The sequence below is a fragment of the Panthera leo genome, chromosome F3, assembly GCF_018350215.1.
Source record: "Panthera leo isolate Ple1 chromosome F3, P.leo_Ple1_pat1.1, whole genome shotgun sequence".
In the NCBI taxonomy this organism is placed as follows: Eukaryota; Metazoa; Chordata; class Mammalia; order Carnivora; family Felidae; genus Panthera; species Panthera leo.
Genome location: NC_056696.1, coordinates 63,366,252 through 63,387,169, shown reverse-complemented (window position 1 = coordinate 63,387,169; position 20,918 = coordinate 63,366,252). Strand labels below are relative to the sequence as shown.

General features: G+C 41.9%; 1 protein-coding gene across 5 annotated transcripts in view; it reads left to right on the top strand.

The window, feature by feature from the left end:
• The window catches only part of ATF6 (activating transcription factor 6), a 201,151-nt gene that overhangs the window by 57,735 nt on the left and 122,498 nt on the right, over nucleotides 1-20,918 (top strand). For all 5 annotated transcript variants that reach the window (XM_042924741.1, XM_042924742.1, XM_042924740.1 and 2 more), the window contains exons 10-12: nucleotides 10,192-10,323; nucleotides 15,001-15,114; nucleotides 16,014-16,113. In XM_042924741.1, the coding sequence (XP_042780675.1) occupies nucleotides 10,192-10,323; nucleotides 15,001-15,114; nucleotides 16,014-16,113 (346 nt within the window). The remainder of the gene's footprint in view (nucleotides 1-10,191; nucleotides 10,324-15,000; nucleotides 15,115-16,013; nucleotides 16,114-20,918) is intronic.

The following is a 20,918-nucleotide window of genomic DNA, read 5'->3' as shown; positions in this document are numbered from 1 at the left end:
AGGCATTTGAAATCAGAAACCTTTGCTAATTTCCTTCTTTACCTTGAGTAAGTCACTATGTCACTTTCAAGATAAAAGGAGATAATGTAACTTCTTTCTTTCTTTTGAGACTAGGTCATTGGGAAACTAGGGCAGGTGAGAAAACTGCCAGAATTTAGGTTGGGTACTTTGATTTTTTCTTTAGACCACAAATCTTAGTTACCCTGTATGGTGTGTCTGAAGCAGAGTTCTCAACCACTGTCTTCAGTATTTAGTAATCCAGGTAGAATCCTGCTGTGGAAGTTGAACAAAACATAAACAATAAAGGAATACACAGCATTATTTTGTAGTAAGTGAAGGTCTAGTCTAATACTAAGGTAGTATAGGATAACTTTGAAAGTTTTGATTAAAAAAAAAATATATATATATGTAATTATGTATCATTTAAGCTTCTAGGCAGTTTGCCGTTAATGTCTTATTTTCTCCAGATTTGAGCTGTTTTGTAATTTCAGTAAGCATTTGAAACATAAATATTTTAATGGTCATTGTACAGATTTTTTTGTTGTTGTTGAGAGGGAGAGTGCATGTGCATGAGTTGGGGAGGGGCAAAGGAAAAGAGAGAGAGAGAGAGAGAGAGAGAGAGAGAGAGAATCCCAAGCAGGCTCCATGCCTAGCAAGGAGACCCCATGTGGGGTTCAATCTTATGACCTTGAGATCATCACCTGAGCTGAAATCAAGAGTCAGACCCTTATCCGACTGAGCCACCCAGGCGCCCCTAGGTTGTTTTTAACGGAGTTATGGTCATTGTAGCATGAACTATGAGTGTGTGGTGTGTATTTAGACTCTGTGTTGACTGTGTTCTGCACATAAGTTGGCATTAACGCGTTATGTCCACAGTTAATTTGTCCTAGTCCATGACCTCTGAAGAGCTGATCTGTATGCCTTATAAGGCTTTGTCTCTCAGCCCTTCTTAGTAAAGCAGCATTACTTACTTTCATTTTTCTTTCCTGTGTGGGTTTTGTTGATGTTGTTGTTGTGAATTTGAAAATGCGAGATAGATAGATGGAAATAAGACAGTGGGAAGAAAAGAAGATGAATAAAAAGGAGAAGATAATTAGTTGCATAATTTAGATTGGCTGTATGTTGATATCATCTGTGCTTGGTAAAGGTAGAGGATTTTGTGTTTACCGTGTTAAGCTGGTTTTTTTTTTTTTTTTTTTAATCAAGTAGGTGCTATGCACCAAGCATACTAATCTAAGCACTTTATATAAATTAATTCTCCTACAACTATAAGGGCAGTATTATTATCTCCATTTTTTAAAAAATTTTTTTTTAACGTTTATTTATTTTTGAGACAGAGAGAGACAGAGCATGAATGGGGGAGGGTCGGAGAGAGGGAGACACAGAATCTGAAACAGGCTCCGGGCTCTGAGCTGTCAGCACAGGGGCCTGATGCGGGGCTCGAACTCACGGACCGCGAGATCGTGACCTGAGCCGAAGTCAGCGCTCAACCGACTGAGCCACCCAGGCGCACCTTATTATCTCCATTTTACAGACGAGGAGACTAAAGTCACAGCTGATAGTGTTGCAGAGCTAAGATTCATAATCTGGGTCCGGAGCCCTTGTCTTAATCACTAATAGAGCCATCAGGCCGAGGAAAAGAAGTTGGTATTGACAGAATGAGGAGAGGAGTCAGGACTCTATCCAGTAACATTATTCACCTCTCTAAAGCTTAGGATTGGCTGTGAAAGGAGTAGAAAATGCTCATTTTATAAGTTGGATGGATTGATGTAACTGTAACAGAAAAGAGATTGCACTCCAATTTACAGGCATCTTTTTGACATTTGGAATGATAGGAGGATGGCTTTCCCAGGTGAAAAGATACTAAAGTTGTTTGCATACAGACTTTTTATATTAAACATTGACTCAGTGGGATATCAGCAGTTGAGTAAGCACAGTGTATTAGTTATCTATGGCTGTGTAACAAGTCACCCTAAAACGTAAAGGCTTAAAACAACATTTACTCTGCTAAAGTGTCTATGTGATTTGGGCAGGGCTCAGTAGAGACAGCTCTTTGTTTCTGTGAGTGTCAGCTGGGGTGGCTTGGGTTCGTGGACCCCTTCCAAGATGGCTCACTCATCGCGGTCGGCAAGGTGGTGCTGGCTTCACCTGAGACCTGAGCCAGGGCTGTGGGCCAGGGTTCTCCGTTCTTCTTCAGTTAGGCCTCTCCCGTGGCTGGGTTCCAAGAATAAGCATCACCTATTAGAAGACTGCTTTCTTGATAATTGTTCACCGAATGAATGACAGGATCTCATGCTGTTTTCTTGCTCCCGTTGGCTGACTTGGCAAACTTCCACTGTAAAGTTCATGTTTCTTCTCAGGGTCTGGTAATCCCAGGTTCTGAGAACTACCTTTGAGAAAGTTTTTGAAATCTTGATTTAAAGATTTATTTCTCCATTCAGTCACATTTCTGTTTCTAGTAAATTACCCCCAGTCACTACGAGCCTGCAAAAATCATCTGTGAACCATTCAATAAACAGAAAAAACTTTAGAGAACTTTTTGTCTTTAGTCTCAGTTGCAATGAAAATTAACATAATTTCCTGTTCCTGGATCTGGAGATGGTGTGATAATGAGTTCACCACCTGCTATTCTTGAGTTGTGAGTTAGTGTCCCTAAAATGAAGATCTGGATTTTTCTCTTGACATGAGGCAGAATAGTACATAAATTTCATCTGTTATTTAAAAAAAAAAAAAAAAAAAAAAATTATTTCCTCTAAGCTAGGCATTGTCCTAGAATAAAACACAGGTCCCTGTACTCCTTAAACATATATTCTAGTGAGGACAGACTGACAAAAAACATAAGTAAATATAATGATACAGTTGTAGTTTCTTTGGATAAAGGGATAAACTCTAGCAGAGTGAGTGGTTTTACAGGTGTGAGGGTGGGTGTTGGAGCTGGAGTTTTAAATAGCGATCATTGTAAAGTAGACATTTGAAGCAAGGCTTAAAGAGAGGGCTAACAACATGGATATGTGGGGGAAGGGCATTCCTGGCAGAGGGAACAGCCAGTGCAAGTGCCCTGGGGTTGGAGGTGTGCCTTACATGTTCAGGGAAAAGCACGGATGGAGGTCAGGGTGGCTGGGCTGAAGTGAGCAAGGGGGAGAGAAACAGGTGATGATGCCGGAGAGGGAAGATGGATGGAGGGGTTAAGTTTAGTGAGGCCTTGGTCATTTTAAGCGTTTGGGCTTTTACCATTTTTTTAGAAATAGGGAGCTGTCTGAAGGATTGAACAGAGGAGTGACATAATAATCTGACCCAGATTTCAAAACAGTCACTCCAGTTGCTGTGTTGTGAGTAGGCCGAACCTGACAGGCAGGAAGACCAGCTGTACGATTGACTGCTCTGTGTCCCCCTTGGGACACATGGCACTTTTTGATTTATAGAAGCATGTTCACATCTGTCATTTTTTTTTTCCTTTTCTTTCTTTCTTTCTTTTTTTAATGTTTGTTTATTTTGAGGGAGAGAGACAAAAATGTGAGCAGGGAAGGGGCAGAGAGAGAGGGAGACCCAGAATCCCAAGCAGGCTCCAGGCTCCGAGCTGTCAGCACAGAGCCCGACGCGAGGCTCGAACTCACAAACTGCGAGATCATGACCTGAGCTGAAGTCGGACGCCTAACTGACTGAGCCACCCAGGCGCCCCAACACATCTGTCATTTCACTTGAATCTTTGAGAAACAGAAATATTTGTTATTTTTCCTCTTTTACACGTGAGGAATTGACAGCTCAGAGAAGGTAACCAACTGTCCCAGGGCTACTCAAGTGGGGAATCTCGGAGCCACCCCTTGAACCCAGACCTCCTGACGCCAAAGTTTATGCTCTTTCCGCTCTCCTCCATTAAAACTGGAAGAACTGCATGCTCTTTGCAGCTTCAAGTGATTTCGCGTTTTCACGGGTGGGTGTCAGATCAACAGAGTGGCTGCAGCTTGTGGCTTCCTTCTGGAGATGAGAACCAGTATGATTCTTACCTGCTGAGATGGCTTGAATTTAAGATTGACCTACTTGTACCATAAGGAAGCAGGTTTGCAAAGGGTGGGATGGATTTGGAAATGTGCTGTGTTTTGCTTAGCTACTTGGTATGAAAATTGGCTGTGTCATATCTTAACGATTGAGTGGCTTCACAATCATCTAAGACAGTCGTTGGCTTTTAGAATTTTGTAAATGAAAGAGTAAAGTAACAGTTCTTCTAATGCCTTGTCTGGAATTTTGGATAATTGAAATTATTTGTGGTTTACTAATCTATGCTTTCATGCCCCTTGGCCCATAACCTGAGCGGTTTATTGGTGTAATGCTGATTTGTGGTTTAAAACCATTGTATCTTGGGGCGCCTGGGTGGCTCAGTCGGTTAAGCGGCCGACTTCGGCTCAGGTCATGATCTTGCGGTCCGTGAGTTCGAGCCCCATGTTGGGCTCTGTGCTGACAGCTCAGAGCCGGGAGCCTGTTTCAGATTCTATATCTCCCTCTCTCTGACCCTCCCCTGTCATGCTCTGTCTCTCCCTGTCTCAAAAATAAATAAAATGTTAAAAAAAAATTAAAAACAAAACCAAAAAATGTTGTATCTCCTCCAGAGTAACCTGTTTCTGATCACAGAGATGTAGGGACTGTCACTTCCTTAATATTTGTTAGTTTATTTAAAATACAGAATAGAACCTAATTTAAGCTCATTATGAGAAGAGTTTGATTAGACTATTAAGGTTATCAACTATACACAGTCATTGCCCTTATCACACTGACTCTTACTGTGACTGAGCCATCTCTTTGTATCAATAGACATTTAATTTTTCTGGGGCACCTGGGTGGTTCCGTCGGTTAAGCATCCGGCTCTTGACTTTGGTTCAGGTCATGATCATGGTTCGTGGGATTGAGCCCCGCATTGGGCTCTGCGCTGACAGCTCGCAGCCTGCTTGGGATTCTCTCTCTCCTTCTCTCTCTCTGCCTCTCCCCTGCTTGCTGTCTTTCTTTTCTCTCTTTCTCTCTCGCAAAAAATAAATCAAAAAAATTAATTTAATTTTTCCAGAATTAACGAAAAGAGACATTGAATGATTTAAAATTCTCATGTCAAGAATCTAAAAGTTCACATCAACAATTTTCTCTTACTTCTTTGTACATTTGGCCGTGATAAGGACTGTCAAATTCCTTGTTAATACTTGTGGTGTCACAGTTGTATCTAAGACAGTCTTGAATTCTGGCAGTGAAATAAAGCTCTTTCGTGTCTTTTAAATATTAATAAAACAAGGAAAATAGAAATCTGCAGTTATTCAGATGATTAAACTAGTTTCTGTAGGTCTTTTCATAGGGTTCAAACATTTGTAGTTTCTTTTGAGCTGAACTGGACAGTTGGCTTGCCTGTAGTTTAGCTTACGAGAAATTTCATTTTAAGACTTAAAAAAAGGTGTATGAGGAATGGAGGCCAAATGACAACAACAACCAAAAACAAATAAATAAAAAAATTTAAAAGATTGTTTACAAAGTTTCTTAATATATTGCCTTTGAAAATACATTCTCGTCCAACGGGTAGATAATAAATGAGGCTAAAAAAAAGGTGCAAGTTACTAGAGTAGCTCCGTGACAGGTAAATTGTCATTACCCTGTGAAATCATTACCTGTGTGGGCAGTAGTGAAATCTAGTGATCACTTGTGAGCCAGACCAGTCACCGTCCCAACTGATGTCCAGCAAGTGCAGCTGCCAAGTGACTGTGGCGCAGCCCAGCCACGCGTGAAATAAACTAAACTGGTAGCTAAACGCAAGGCGTTTGCTTGTAACAGCTGTAAATTGTCGATTGAAACGCCTGCCCATCCTTTGGTGCAAATCATCCAAAGAACAATGATCAGGGGCGCCTGGGAGGCTCAGTCAGTTGAGCGCCCGACTTCGGCTCAGGTCTTGATCTCACGGTTTGTGAGTCTGCTGTGAGCCCAGAGCCTGCTTTGGATCCTCTGTCCCCCTCGCTGTCTGCTCTGGCTTGGGAGTTAATTGTGGGAGTTATCGAGGGAGCCTCCTTTTTAAAGGCTTACACCCCTTAGCGAGGATGTAGGGAAGCAGGGGAGCTGTTCTGGTAATCTGCTGTTTTTTAAGTAGTCTAGGTGACTAGGAGATGATTGTAACACCAGTTTGTGAAAGACAAGGGATAATACCAGGGAATTGAACAGTAATCATAGGGAAGATTCCGCTTTAGAAAGGGATAGGAAAGGGGTCCCGGGTTGGCCCAGTCAGTAGAGCATGTGACTGTTTATCTTGGGATTGTTAAATTCGAGCCCCATGTTGGGTGTAGAGATTATTTAAAAAAAAATCTTAAAAATAAATAAAGTCTTTAAAAAAATAAATAGAAAAGGAAGAGATATGATGCCTGAGAGCCAAAATTAAAACAAGAACAAAACTTGCTAGTTTATTATTTGTTTTAAAGTTTATTTATTTATTTTGAGAGAGAGAACGAGAACGAGCAGAGGAGGGGCAGGGAGAGGAGGAGAGAATCCCAAGCAGGCTCCACACTGTCAGTGCAGAGCCCAAAGTGGGGCCTGAACCCACGAACCTTGAGATCGTGACCTGAGCCGAAACCAAGAGTCGGCTGCTTAACCGATGGAGTCACCCAGGCGCCCCAAAAACATGCTAGTTGTGTTTCCGTTACTTGAATAAGTTGCTAGACTCAGTGATACTGTGGCAGGCAGGGCCATCTGTAATCCAGCCTTGCATTATCGTCCTGGTCCCCTTTCTTCCTCCTCTGTTTCTCAGACCCCTTCTTGCTGTGTGCTTACACATGTGTGTGTCCACCCTCACAGCCTCTCCTGCTTGACTTACAGTTCCCTGAGCATACCCTGCTCTCTTCTACCCGTGTGCTTGTTTCATATACCATTCCGTCTATACGAGTGTCTTCCTTCACTCCCCCCGCCTTTTCCACCTGTTTGTTTACTGCTGTTCATTTAAGATAACTTTGCGATCCTCTTAGTAAAGATCAGGCACCTTAGCTATATGCTGCCATAGCATTTAGCATCAACCTTTATTATGGCATTAATCACTCTATTATCTTTTATCTGTATCAATACCCGCCCTCCCCCCCCCCCCCCCACATTAAACTGTAATTTGATCTTCACCTTTCTTTTATTTTTGAGTCTTTAGCATCGTACATGGTTCCTGGAACATGATAGGTATTTAATGCATGTTAAATAAATGAATCAGTCATTCTGAGAAATGTCGTCAACATAATGCAGCAATGTAGTTCCAATCCTAAGTCCAGATCTTGGCTTCTTTCATTACTTAGAGCACGACCTTGGTCAAGTTGTTAAAACTCTTTGAGCCTCAGTTTGTACTTACGTGTTCATTCCCTGATACGTAGTAGGTGCTCAGAAAATGGCAGCTGCTGTCGTACTGTATTTGCATCTTAGAAGAACATTTAACAATCTTGTAACATCTGTATGGTCAAGGTGGGAAATTTTGGACTGTGTGATAGAATTAATTCAGAAATGGTTAAACTTAATTTTTATAAGGCTTTCTCCAGGGCCATGCACCGTGGCTCAATTTTTTTGTTCTGCTCTTCTCAATATTTGAATAACAGTTCAGTTGAGGATGTTGATGGCATGCTGATCCTTGCTTAAAAGGAGAATTTCTTTTGCTAATTAGGGTCCTAGAAGTTCTTGACTGATTAGTAGGCCGAATGATATTTTTAAAGGAGTGGATGTAAATTATTCTGCTGGGATCAGAAAAGCTCAATTATATAAATTTAGGATTGGATTAGAAAAGAAGGGAATGGTTCAAAATCAGTTTGTGAGGAGAGTTGGGATTTTGATTAAACCAGGCTCGGTATAAATAACTTCTGATGTAATTGCCAAAAAAAGCCTGTGTGATATTAGACCACATCAGTGGAAAAAGAATGATCTAGAACACGGAAAGGAATTATCTGTTCCATCCTGACTCGTCATGACACCTGAGAAGTACTGTGGTCGGTTCTGGACACCACTCGCGAGGGGCGTGTTGACAGGAGAGGGGCGTGACACTGTGTACCGGAAAGTAGAACGTGGGGAAGAAACCACAACCTTGAGAAAGAGAGCCTGCGGGGAGGTAGGTGTTCTGTGTCTTTGGACATTGGAAGAAGGCTTGCTTATCTTTTTAGCCTTCTTCTGAATAGCCGCAGAGCCCAGAACTAGCACCCAGAGGGGAAAGTTAGAAGGAAGCACATTTCTAGTTAAAACAAGGGGAAACTAAGCTCTTTGAGTAGTTAGGGCGGTCTCTGGAGGGGTTGAGGGCGAACTTGTCCCGAACCGGGATGTTATTACGTGGATGGGTCCCTAACAGTGTCGGTGTTAAATTAACTGAGATGCTGTAAACTGCGGAGAAAGGTCTTAACTTTGTTTTGTTTACAGCGTACGTTCCTAAGTAGAATTTTTGACATCACGCTTGAAAGATTTAGAAGTAAAATCCTTTTCAAAAAAGTAAGTTGCAAAAAGAAAAAAAAAATTCTGCAGTTATCGTCACCCTGTGTTTGTCTTCCCTACAAAATTATCATTTACTGCTGATCTCATGTTTTCTTAAATACTCACCAAGCCAAGTTTTCCTTAGTTAGCTACCCCACTAGGCCTTTCTCTTCCCTTATTTGCAGCAGGGTTGGGATTGCTGGCGACATTCTGTCTGAAAGATAGGAATGGGGACAAAATGTATCCTCGGTTGTAGCAAAACTGAATGTTCCTCAAGGCATCTCATTTGGTGGTATACCTTTGAAGAGTTTACAGGACGTCCACGTGCTACGGCATGCTGTGTGAGGGTCCCTGGACAGCAGTGATTCTGGGGGGGAAGAACTGAGGAGATTGGGAAATATAATAAGAGCTCAGAAGAAGATTCTAGAAAGGTGTACCTGCTTCCTGTTTCCCCCTACACTGCTTTCCCCAGATGTGGAGGCAAACTGCCATACCCCGGAGAACTCCTTTTCTCTTAGAACCTCAGGCCCTTAATTGTGACCCTTTCATCAGCCTTACTTTCCTTTAAGGAGAGTCTGGCACCCCTTCTTTTGTGTTTCCCTAGGGAGATTGCCTTTGTGTTTCATTTCAAGAAGACTATAGAGCTAGCGTAAATTGTGTGCGTGGCATTATACAGTGAAGTGCACACACACAAAACATCTTCCTGGTGAGCCAAATTTCTAAGCTCATGATTAATGCATTAAACGTGTTTAACAACTATTGCAGTATTTGCTTTATATGTGTGTGTATGTATCTCTACATACATATACTTATATTTTGTGTGTGTGTGTGTGTGTGTGTGTGTGTATATATATATCTATATATAGATATATATACATACACATATTTTTTGTTGTTGTTGCAAATACTTAACACCCACCAAGAGCACATACGTTGATGAATGAAGGCATTGGGGCAGATGGGGAGAAAGAAGTAAATAGGAGATGTTTACATGTAAATAAAAATAGAAGTATCTTTAAAAATAATTTTTTGTTACTTTTATCTGATAGCCCGCCATCTGGGATTGTGAAAGGCTAATGAATTGGCTGCGGATAAGGGGAAAAGCTCGCATCTCATTTGAAGTACTCCCTCATTAAAATATTAGTTTGCAGCATCCAGGAGGACTTTTTTTTTTTTTAATGTTTTTATTTATTTTTGTGACAGAGAGAGACAGAGCATGAGCAGGGAAGGGGCAGAGAGAGGGAGACACAGAATCCGAAGCAGGCTCTAGGCTCTGAGCTGTCAGCACAGAGCCCGACGCGGGGCTCGAACTCACGAACCATGAGATCATGACCTGAGCCGAAGTCGGACGCCCAACCGACTGAGCCACCCAGGCACCTTCAGGAGGACTTCTTATTTCAGTTTACTCTCTGAGTTTAAAATTTGTTTCTGTGTCTATTGTACTTATTTCTACTTTTTATACATAGTTAACGTAATTATACAGTTTTCAAAGCGGACAGATTACTGCTGTTGTTTAAAAATGAGGTGCTTTTTATACTTAACAGAAATTATTCTTAATATTGTTTTGCCTACAGACAGGATGCCAGGCGGGGGAATCTGACCACAGATAATGCTGTTTTGTTTCTGCACCTAGTGTTCGTGCTGGGTGCGTGGATCTGTGAGGGAATCGTGGTTTGTTTTAGAGCTAATGTCGCTTGCATATGTGTGACTTACTTTTATTTCAATTATTGTTTCACTTTTTACAATTTTCAGCATGTTGGAACAGGATTCCAGGAGAAAGAATCCTAGTGTGAACCCTGCAAATCAGAGGAGGCATCTTCTAGAATTTTCTGCTAAAGAGGTGCAAGACACATCAGATGGTATCATCCAGAAAAACAGCTACAGGTTAGAAGATGGCATGTCTCTGTCTGTTAAGATGATTTAATGAAACTGCCGTAGAGAATTATATAGGATAACTTTACATTTACTAGTTTATGCACAGTTTTTATTAGAACAGACAAGTTATTGAGGCCTTAATGAATTTTACTGTTACGATCAGTTCCGAGAATACATTTACTTTTTGAAACCTTGAGAAGTTTTGAAATTCTTGTAGAGATGTGACCTTAAAATCTCAGTTTATGTGCACTAATATACGTATTGAGGCACATACGGTAAACAGACATTATATTATATATAATGTTTCTAATACAGCTTTTTATTATCATGTGATTACACATATAATGTATCTAATAGTATTGTCCTGTGATGAACATGATATGGTGGAATGATTATGATTGAACCTGTGTGCAGTCATCAGATCACATCATTTATACTTGTTTATTGTGACCTTTGTTGGATCTCCCTCCCCTGTTGCAGTTTAATATTGTCTTAGTGAATTTCTCTATAGCCTGTCAAATAGTAAAAGGCTTGAAATTTTTTGAAAACACAAGGTCTACGTTATGTAAAGTAGAAGAAGGTCGTCATGGACGTTTTCAAAGCTGTATACTTTTTGATAAACATTTCCCTGTGTTATTAGAGCCAAGTGGAGCTGGGTCCTTGATTAACAGAACCAAGGGACATCCTAGTGTGGCAGCCATTGCTGCCAAAGTGTAATGCTTTAGGACCCTTAGAGATCTGTGTACTTGTAACTCTGTGATGCTCTACAGGCCAAGAGCCATCGGGGAATCTTTTTTTTTTTTTTTTTTTTTTTTTAACTTTTACTGTGACAGCCAAACCATTGAATGAAATTACTACCATAGTCCTGTGGGCTTGTGTCCATTTAGCCTTCCTGGGAAAAAATGCTAGTGTTCGTTGTTTTAGGAATCTGCAATGTGTAAAGTACGATGCTAAGTGTGGCGGAGAATCCAGAGAGTTCCTTGTCAGTTAGTGTGATGCAGCACCCGTGACAGGTGCTATAATGTGGGAAGATATTCTATGACGTCTCTTGCTTTTTCTCTCGTGCCCAAATCAGCCGTACTTCTGACATAGTGATCTTAGTACTCACTTAACAGTGTCTTTAAATATTGCTAGAGTTTAGTAGTATCTTTAATTTTACTAAGTAATTTGTCCAAGTTTGCCCTACATGTTCTACGTGTAATTTTGAGCTCTGTTGTCCACGTGAGATCTGTCAAAAGTTACGTTCTAAATTTGATAGTCTTCGGGTTTATGAGAGTGCAGACTGTGCCCTTCAGCTACGTATTGCAGGCCGTTAAAAAGTAGAACGAGTTATTGATTGCATACTTGCAGTGAAGTTCAGATAGCCTTTACTAGAATATTATTTATGTTGAACTAACCACAACAAGTAGAAACCTTCATCAATCTGTCTGTGGTAGAGTAAGGTGACGTGGAAAACACGGTGCTCTGATGATCCTACTTCGACCCAGATATTTGAATGACCTTCAGGCTGTAATTTGTCAACTTTCAAAGTAGTATATGAGATGCAAGCCGTCCACTGTTGCCCACCCCAAAGTCACCATGGCCTGTTTCGGCTTACTGGTGGTGGTTAAAAAAAAAAAAAAAAAAAAAAAAAAAGGACAAGATTATGGATTCTTGGCTACATGCAAATCTCTTGAAATATCTAAGATTATTATTGAGCAGCTTGGGAAGTTGAAATAGGTATCAGTCCACCAATGTGATCTTCTTGCTTTGATCACTTAACTCTCCCTCCCTAGCACTGTCCTCTGCGGTAGTGATTTATTTGCTAAAATGTTTTCTATCCATATGATTTGTTTGCAAGCAGCCTAGAACGCTGGCCATCTCAGGATTAGTGTGGATCTGATTGTCTCCAGATTGCATATTGGCTGAGACTCTCCCTTTTCCTTTCCCTTCAGCTCCACCCAGGTCCTTTCCTGGTATTTCTCCCATCAGACTTTTTTCTCTTTTCCAACGAATATTTTTGGCTGATAGAAAAAGCCAGTGAGCACAGATGTGCAGAAGTCATTATACTAGGGTTTATCACATAGAAATAAAATTATAAATAAAAAATATATTTTCAAAAGTAATTTTAGACTTCTGTGATGGACAGCAGCAGTTATATTTTCCTGAGTCTGAAGACCTGATTTTTTAACCTAAGGCACACGAGACAGGTCTGTGGTGGTGGTGGTGGTATTTTTTGTTTGCTTTGAGTCTAGCAAACAGCCTCCTCTTGTAGGCATTTAGAGTTTATCAAGTGCAAAGGAGAGGTTTTCTTCCCTTCTCCCTCAACACTTAATTTCAGGGTGGTGTGTGTGCCACCTGTTACTACCTGTGTGTGCTGCCATTTCTGTGTTATTCAAACGTTTTAACTCCCAGAGGCAGAAGAGAGGACGTGGAGAATGTTCTGGGGCCACTTGCAGGAAGAATGATCTGTATGTCCTCAGCTGTTGTGTGTGGCTTACATAGAAGTCTGTAACTTTCATCTCTTGAAGTTAGTTTTCTACTCTGCCAAAATTATTTTTGTCACAGAGGCCGGTTATTTCAGTGTTGCCAGATTCAGCGGAAACTTCTGTCTTCGTCTTGGTCTTTCCTCCACGTCCGGCCGTGGGGTCCCTCCTTCCTCGGGACGTTCTTCCTCGTGTCGCTCCAGGTTCCAGTTTCCGTCGTTTTCACAGACCTCTGCTTCAGTCCTCTTTCTGGGCTCCTCCTCCATCCAAACCTCATCCTCTGGAACTGTGGGTATTTTACTTTTCTTTCTGCCTCTGTGACTCATCCGCAATTTAGCGCACAGACCACATCTCCGTATCCTGACAACTCCCAAATTTGTGTTTCCCGCCCAGACTTCCCTTCCGAGTCTCCAGACCCCTCCAGCCAGTAGTTTGCTTGACGTCTCTTTTTTTTTTTTTTTTTTTAACACGTCAGACTTAACACGTGCACGGTGGACCCCTGCGTCCGTCTTCTTGTTCATCTTCCAGCCCCTTCTCTACAACAGTCTTCCTCATTCCGTCGTTGCTTCTGCCGGGAACGCTGATTCCTCCCTTTCAACAGGTGCCATTGATACCTTCCCGAAAAGTATCTTGCATTGGTTTGCTCCCCTCCATCTCACTGCCAGCGCCCAAGTCGTGCTGTCGCAGCTCTCGCCTGGATGATAGCTGCCTCTTGGCCGGCCTCCCGGTTTCCGCTTTGATCTCCTTCGAATCCAGTTTTGGTACGGTGGCGGGGTGCAAGCGTAAACTGAACTCTATCACCTCTCTCCTTAACAACCTTCTGTGAGCCTCTCGTTATGTTCCAGTAATTCCTTGTTAGGAGCCAGGCAGTCTTTCTGCGCTTGTCTTGTGCCTCCCTCACTTGCTCACAGCTCTTCAGCTGGTGTGTCGTCCTCCTTTGAGTTCCTGACGGCCACCTTCTCCCCACCTGCCTCTGTCGAGAACACTGTTTCCCCACTGTGTCTATAGTAGTTTCCTTTAGGCCTTGACTTAAATACCATCTCCTCAGACCATTTCATCTAAAGTAGCCACTGCCACAGGTTTTCTCTTGCGACCTAGATTCTTTCTTTGAATTTATTTTATGTGTTTGTTCTCTTATAGTTGGTCCTTCTTTCCCCTTAAGGTCTTTGAGGACAGAGACTTCATTTTTCTTGTTCCCTGTTGGGTTCCCAGCGCAGTACCTGGCACACGGTTGGTATGCAGTAAATACTGGTTCGACGAGTTAATGAAAACTGAGTCTAGCCGTGTCTAATTTTGTTTTTATATTTTTTCTTTCTGAGTTTTAGCATACCGAGTTTTCTAAATCTAGAGCATTGAGTGTAAAGAAGTTTAAGACCGATCTAAGAGTTTTGAGTGAGAGAGGTGAAGGTAGCAGAGTGAGAATAAATAGCAGTGATGCCCGCAGCTCGGCTTCTGACGTCCAGCCTCGGTTGTGCTCCCTCCGTCACACCCTGGATATCAACTCCCGTGGTGTAGATCAGCGTGACGGTTAGGAAAGTGGATTTTTGAAGCTAATGGAGTGACTGGTCAACTTTACTTTGGTGTTTTATTAGCAATTCAGGTTTTTTCATGATTTAAAAATTTTTTAAATGTTTATTTACTTAGAGGAAGCACACATGTGAGCAGGGGTGGAGCAGAAAGAGAGAGGGAGAGAGAAATCCCAAGCAGGCTCCGCGCTGACAGCACAGAGCCCACCGTGGGGCTCGATCCCACAAGCCACGAGAGCATGACCTGAGCTGAACTCAAGAGTCGGACATTTTAACCCACTGAGCCGCCCAGGCACCCCCAGGACTCTAAAATTTATATTCAACTTTTCAACACTTTCACTTCACCGCCTGCAGGTGTTGATGCCTCTCCTTGCCCCTGTCACACACGGTTTTAGGGAGACTTTAGTTTTGTCGTCACAGAATTGTGAATGACCATGAAACTTGAGTCCTGGTCTCATGGTACTGTCTTTCCTGTCAGTGGGTCTGTGCCCCTGCTTCCCCCGTTACCGTGTCACCTGTGTTCCGGCAGCTCTGTGGGCCATGTGTTACCATCGTGTCCTTAGTTTTTGGTACGTAGTAATTGCTCCGTATACTTTTATTTCCATAGAACGTTAATGCTAGTGATGCTTTTCTTATAGCAAACGACTTAGGAATTTAAGACACAAGGAGATGTATTTTGTGCTTATGTTTTCCAGATACGATCATTCTGTTTCGAATGACAAGGCCCTGATGGTGCTCAGCGAAGAGCCACTCCTCTATATCCCTCCCCCTCCTTGTCAGCCCCTGATTAACACCACAGAATCTCTCAGGTGAGTGTTGTAGACTGTTGCAGAAGTGTCTGAGTGGGCTCCCGGGCTCGGCTTTGAAACCGGGAAAACTATTCGCGCAGATTAGCTGAGTGGCTGAGAGGACCTCTGCTTATTTGCCGGATGACCACGGGCGTATCAGTCGCCGTCCAGTTCCCCCACCAACCTGCTAAAGATGGTGACGGGCCTGCTTCGGGTGAGGGTATTGGGGTTGCCTATTGAAGTATATGCCTTATCTGAGAACTACAGAACGATCTTAATATAGAAATTCAGGATGTCAGACTTGAGGGCGGTAACATTGACAGCACCTTTTTCTTCAAGTTAGGAAGATAACTGTTCGAAGAGCGGCGATTCTAGAGGTATAACTAGCCCTTTTATATTGCCAGTGTTGGGCATTTTGGGTTATAGCGCACTGAAATTTATTTCTCCCCCCACTATTTTTTTCCCGAGCAATTGAGTTCATTCTTTTCCTTCTCCCCAAAGAGCGTGATTTTCAAAGGCTTCCACGCACCCATTTGCTGTTAGGGTCCTGTGATTTGTTCAATGCTCTCCAGCATCGCCATTGTTGGTGTGTATGTGGCCCAAGAGCAGAAGTAGGAAATACTCTCTTTGTGAGAAAACTTGTGCATCCAGTATTTACATTCGGAAGGTATTTGGCTGTTTTTGTTTTTTGTTTTTAATTTTGAACTCATGATCGAGGAGGCTGCTGTATAAAAATCCATGTCGTGTCAAAACGAACTGGACATTAGTGTCTCAGCTTTTTCCAGTCAAAAAGCAGCATTGAATCATCAGGCACTCGGGGTGCTATTTGGAACCTGTAGGATAGGATTAAATTCATTTTCAACCAAGAGTGAGACGTTTGTTCCTAGGAAGCATGTTTAATTAACTACGTTATCTTATAGGTTAAATCATGAGCTTCGAGGATGGGTTCACAGGCATGAAGTGGAAAGGACCAAGTCCAGAAGAATGACGAATAATCAACAGAAAACCCGTATTCTTCAGGTTTGTTTGTGCTTGTCTTTATTTTTAATTTTTTAATGTTTATTTATTGAGAGAGAGAGAGAGAGAGAGAGAGAGAGACAGTGTGAGTGGGGGAGGGGCAGAGAGACACACACACACACAGAATCTGATGCGGGCTCTGAGCTGTCAGCACAGAGCCCGACGTGGGGCTCGAACTCATGAACCATGAGATCACGACCTGAGCCAAAGTTGGAGGCTTAACTAACTTGAACCACCCAGGCGCCCCTGTGCTTGTTTTTAAACAACGGTTGGCACATTTGTTGGAAGTCTCCCCTCAGATGGATTGCTTTCTTCCCTGTAAAATTGGGAAAACTTGAACTTCAGCCGCTTCCCGCTGCGTCCTGCTGCCTCAGACGCGGCCGGCACTGGCACTGAATGCCGTCCGCCCGGTTCCACAGCGCGAGCAGTTCTTGCTCGGGCAGGAGCTGCTTCTTGCTCTCTCCCTAACGTTTATTTTCAAGCCAGGGCTTCCTCTACATGGGCATGTATGTCGCATGATTTGGGCGCAAATGGTAGGATAAAAGGTACTGCTCATCTCCGGTCTTCCGAGAGCTTTTCAAGAAGAGGGTGTTGAGACGTAGGACAGCTTGAAAGTGGAGGCACATCTTCAAGGAGGACGTTTGGAACTTACACACGTGGGGCTCCAGGTTAATGACAACTCTTATTTACAGCCTGTTTAGTTGGGCTCCCATATTTTTTTTTTTTTAAAGTAATCTCTGCACTCAACATGAGGCTCGAACTTCTAACCCCCGAGATCAGAAGCCACGTGCTCTACCGACCGAGCCAGCCAGGCACCCCGGTTGGGTTTCCAGGTTAACATGGTTTACCCCACAGCACCGTTTGTGGTCATTGCATCATTCATCCAGTATTCATTATTGCTTCTGAAGTGCTGAGACTCCCAGCTGGCACAGTACAAGCTCCCCACCATTAGTACCTATGGTAGTAATGATGAGCCGGCTACGGGTTCTAGATCCTGGAACACAGTAGTCAGTATGATAAAATCCCTGCCTTCCTGGAGCTTACATTTTGATGGGAGAGATACGCACAAACACGTAAAGTTGAAAACAGACTTAGAAGGACAAATACTACATGAACTCACTTATATGTGGAATCTGTAAAAAAAAAAAAAAAAAAAAAAAAAAAAAAAAAAAAAAAAAAAAAAGCCGACAAAAACTGAACTAGATACAGAGGACACATGCAGAGACGGGGGGTAGCAGGGTGGGTGAAATAGGTGAAGGCGGTCAAAAGGTACAAATTCCTAGTTACAAAATAAATACGTTATACGACGTAATATGTAGCATGATGTCTATAGTTAATAATACCGTATAGTGTATTTGGAAGTTAGTAAGAGAGTCTATGTTTAAAGTTCTCATCACAAAAGAAAAAATAAATATTTAAATATATTCAAAGTTAGAGAAATCTCTAAAGAAAAAATAGGGTTGGAGATTAGAGGTTAAATTGAGAGGTAAGTGGCTATGTTAGATTGAATGGTTGGAGAAGGCTTCTCTAAAGAGACTTCACTTGGGGCGCCTGGGTGGCTCAGTCGGTTGAGCGTCCGACTTTGGCTCAGGTCATGATCTCACGGTTCGTGAGTTCGAGCCCCGCGTCAGGCTCTGTGCTGACGGCTCGGAGCCTGGAGCCTGCTTTAGATTCTGTGTCTCCCTCTCTCTTCCCCACTCATGCTCTGTTTCTCAAAAATGAATAAACGTTGAAAAAATTAAAAAAAAAAAAATAAAGAGACTTCACTTGAGTAAGGTATTGCCAAGGTAATTAATGCTAGCTGTTGTAACCGCTAGCCTCAAAATCTCAGTAGCTTATGGAATAAAAATTTGTTTCTCACCCACACAAAGTCTGATACAGCTCTCTAGGATGTCTTTTTTTTTTTAATGTTTACTTTTGAGAAAGAGAATGTGAGTGGGGGAGGAGCAGAGAGAGGAGACACAGAATCCGAAGCAGACTCCAGGCTCTGAGCTGTCAGCACAGAGCCCGACATGGGGCTGGAACTCACAAACAACAAGATCATGACCTGAGCCGAGGTCAGATGCTTAATCGGCCGAGCCACCCAGGCGCCCCTAGAATGCCTTCTTTTCAAGCAATGGCTAGGGAATCCAGATTCTTTCTACTCTGTGACCTCAATAACTGGAAATTCTTTGCTTCTAGCTTTGGGTGTGGGGGAAGAGAGAGCTTGGAAGATTATGCAGAATGTTTTAGGGATCTCGCCTAGACTTTAGCCAGTGTTCAGGTGGCTAAAACTCTTGTCACTTTCACAGTCTCCCTTGCAGTAGGTGAGGCAAATGTCGTTTTCCTGTGTGTTCAGGATTTGGTGAGAACGTTGCTTTTGCAATAGAAAAAAACGAAGGCGTAAACAATGCAAAGATCCAAGGGAAAATCTAGAGAAAGGGCTTACAGAAAACTGGAACAGCAAATATGAAGATCTTTAGGAGGAAAACAGTCTGGATATTTGAGGAACATCGAGAAGTGTGTAAGGCTGGACTGCAATGCCTAGGGGTCGAATAGTAGACGATGGCATCAGAGAGGCAGCAGAGGCTAATTTGTACCTCATAGGCTACGGTGAGAACTTGGGATTTCATCCCAGGTTTGAGAAGACAGCATTGAGAGGTTTCAGCAGGGAAGGGACTTGATCTGATTTATATTTATATTTTTAATTTTAATTATTGAATGTTATTACTTTATTTTATTTTATCTTACTGTATTTTACTTGAGAGAGAGGGGGTGGGGGGCGAGAGAGAAAGAATCTTAAGCAGGTTCCATGCCCAGTGCTGAACCCCCTGTGGACTCAGCTCCATCACGGACCAGAGATCATGACCTGAGCTGAAATCAAGAGTCAGGCACTTAACCAACTGAGCCACCCAGGCGCCCCTAATCTTGAAGGAATTTTAACGTAAAGAAGAGAATTTTGTTTTTATTTCACAGCCTTTGAACATGAGGAGACCTGGGGTTTAATCTCAAGTGTTATCTCTTTGCTATCTTGGGTATAGATCTTTCTGTTATGAGCTTAGATAACGATCAGAAGTGTGAGACACTTAGCTATTCCAGAGAAACGAATGACAAGGATGAATCTGTCAAGGATAAAAGAAGTTCTTGGTCAGAAGAAGGATCATTCTGCTTATGCTGTTGTCAATACTAAAACATACAAAGAATTCCTCTGGTTCTCTTTCTTAGTGTAATGAGTTATAACTGTTTGCCTAGTCTTTCCTCATTTCAACCTCTTTTTCCTCACAACCACTCTTTTCAGATGCTTAAAAGGATCCACTAGTCTAGATAAGATATTCTGTAAATTTGACAAATTGACATTTCTTTGAAATTTCTGTGATCTCTTAAGCATTATATCCTTGATTTGGCTTGTCCCATTTCATACTTCTACTCTTTCTAGATTGTGAGTCTAGAAAAGGCAAAGGGGCAAATTAGTGAACATATCATTCAAAATGAAGGAAAAATAGAGGTGCCTGGGTGGCTCAGTCGGATGGGCGTCTGATTTCAGCTCAGGTCATGATCTCACAGCTTGTGAGTTCGAGCCCCACGTTGGGCTCTGTGCTGACAGCTCGGAGCCTGGAGCCTGCTTGGGATTCTGGGTCTCCCTCTCTCTCTGCCCCTCCTCCGCTCGTGCTCTCTCTCTCTCTCTCTCTCTCTCTGTCTTAAAAAAAAATTTTTTTTTTAAAAAGGTAAAATAAAGACATTTTCAGACAGATAAAAGCTGAGATAATTTGTCTCTGGAAGATCTGCACTATAAGAACTACTAAAAATTTTTTAGACTAAAGGAAACGGTAGCAGGCACAACTCCAGATTAGCAGGAAGGAAGAGCACCAGAATGGGTAAATATCTATTAGAAATAAATGGCCTTAAAAAAAAAAAAAAAAAAAAAAAGAAATAAATGGCCTTTTTATAAAAGTATTTTATGTATATATGTATATTTAAATGTCTTTAGAAGATTATTGTCTTAAAAAATTTTTTTTTTAGTGTTTATTTTTGAGACAGACAGGGACAGAGCATGAACAGGGGAGGGGCAGAAAGAGAGGGAGACGCAGATTCCAAAACAAGCTCCAGGCTCTGAGCTGTCAGCACAGAGCCGGATGCAAGGCTCAAATTCATGGACCGTGAGATCGTGACCTGAGCCGAAGTCCTGAGCCGAAGTCGGACGCTTAACCGACTGAGCCACCCAGGTGCCCCAAAGATTATTGTCTTTTTAAAGGAAAACTTGTAACAATTTTTTATGGGTTTATAGCTTTTGTAGCAGTAAAATATAAGACAATAAGAACACAGAATGGTAAATGGAGTTATAAAGTTATATTGTCCAAATAATATTTAGAGGTAGACTGTGTTACTAAACACTAACACAAGCACTAAAAACTAGCACAAAGAAGTAAGGCTAAAAAGCCAATTCAGGAAATACAATTCAGGAAATACTAAAAAGTAAGTATTTTAACCAAAAGACGGTAGGAAAAGAATAAAGAACAAACAGGATAAAAAGAAATATAATCCAAGGTAGTGGACTTAAACCCAGCCATACTAGTAATTCCATTTAATGGGCTGAACACGTCAGTTAAAAGGGAGAGATTGTCAAACTAGATTTTGTAAAAGGGAAGACCTAAGTATATGCTGTTTACAAGAAGTAACATTTTAAATAGAAAGCCACATGGAAAATAAAAGTGTGGGAAAGTATGTATACAATGCAAATATTAAGTGTTAGAAATCTGGTGTGGCTGTATTAATCAGAGACTTCTAGATAGAATATTGTAAGAGACAAGAATATTTCATAATTATAAAAG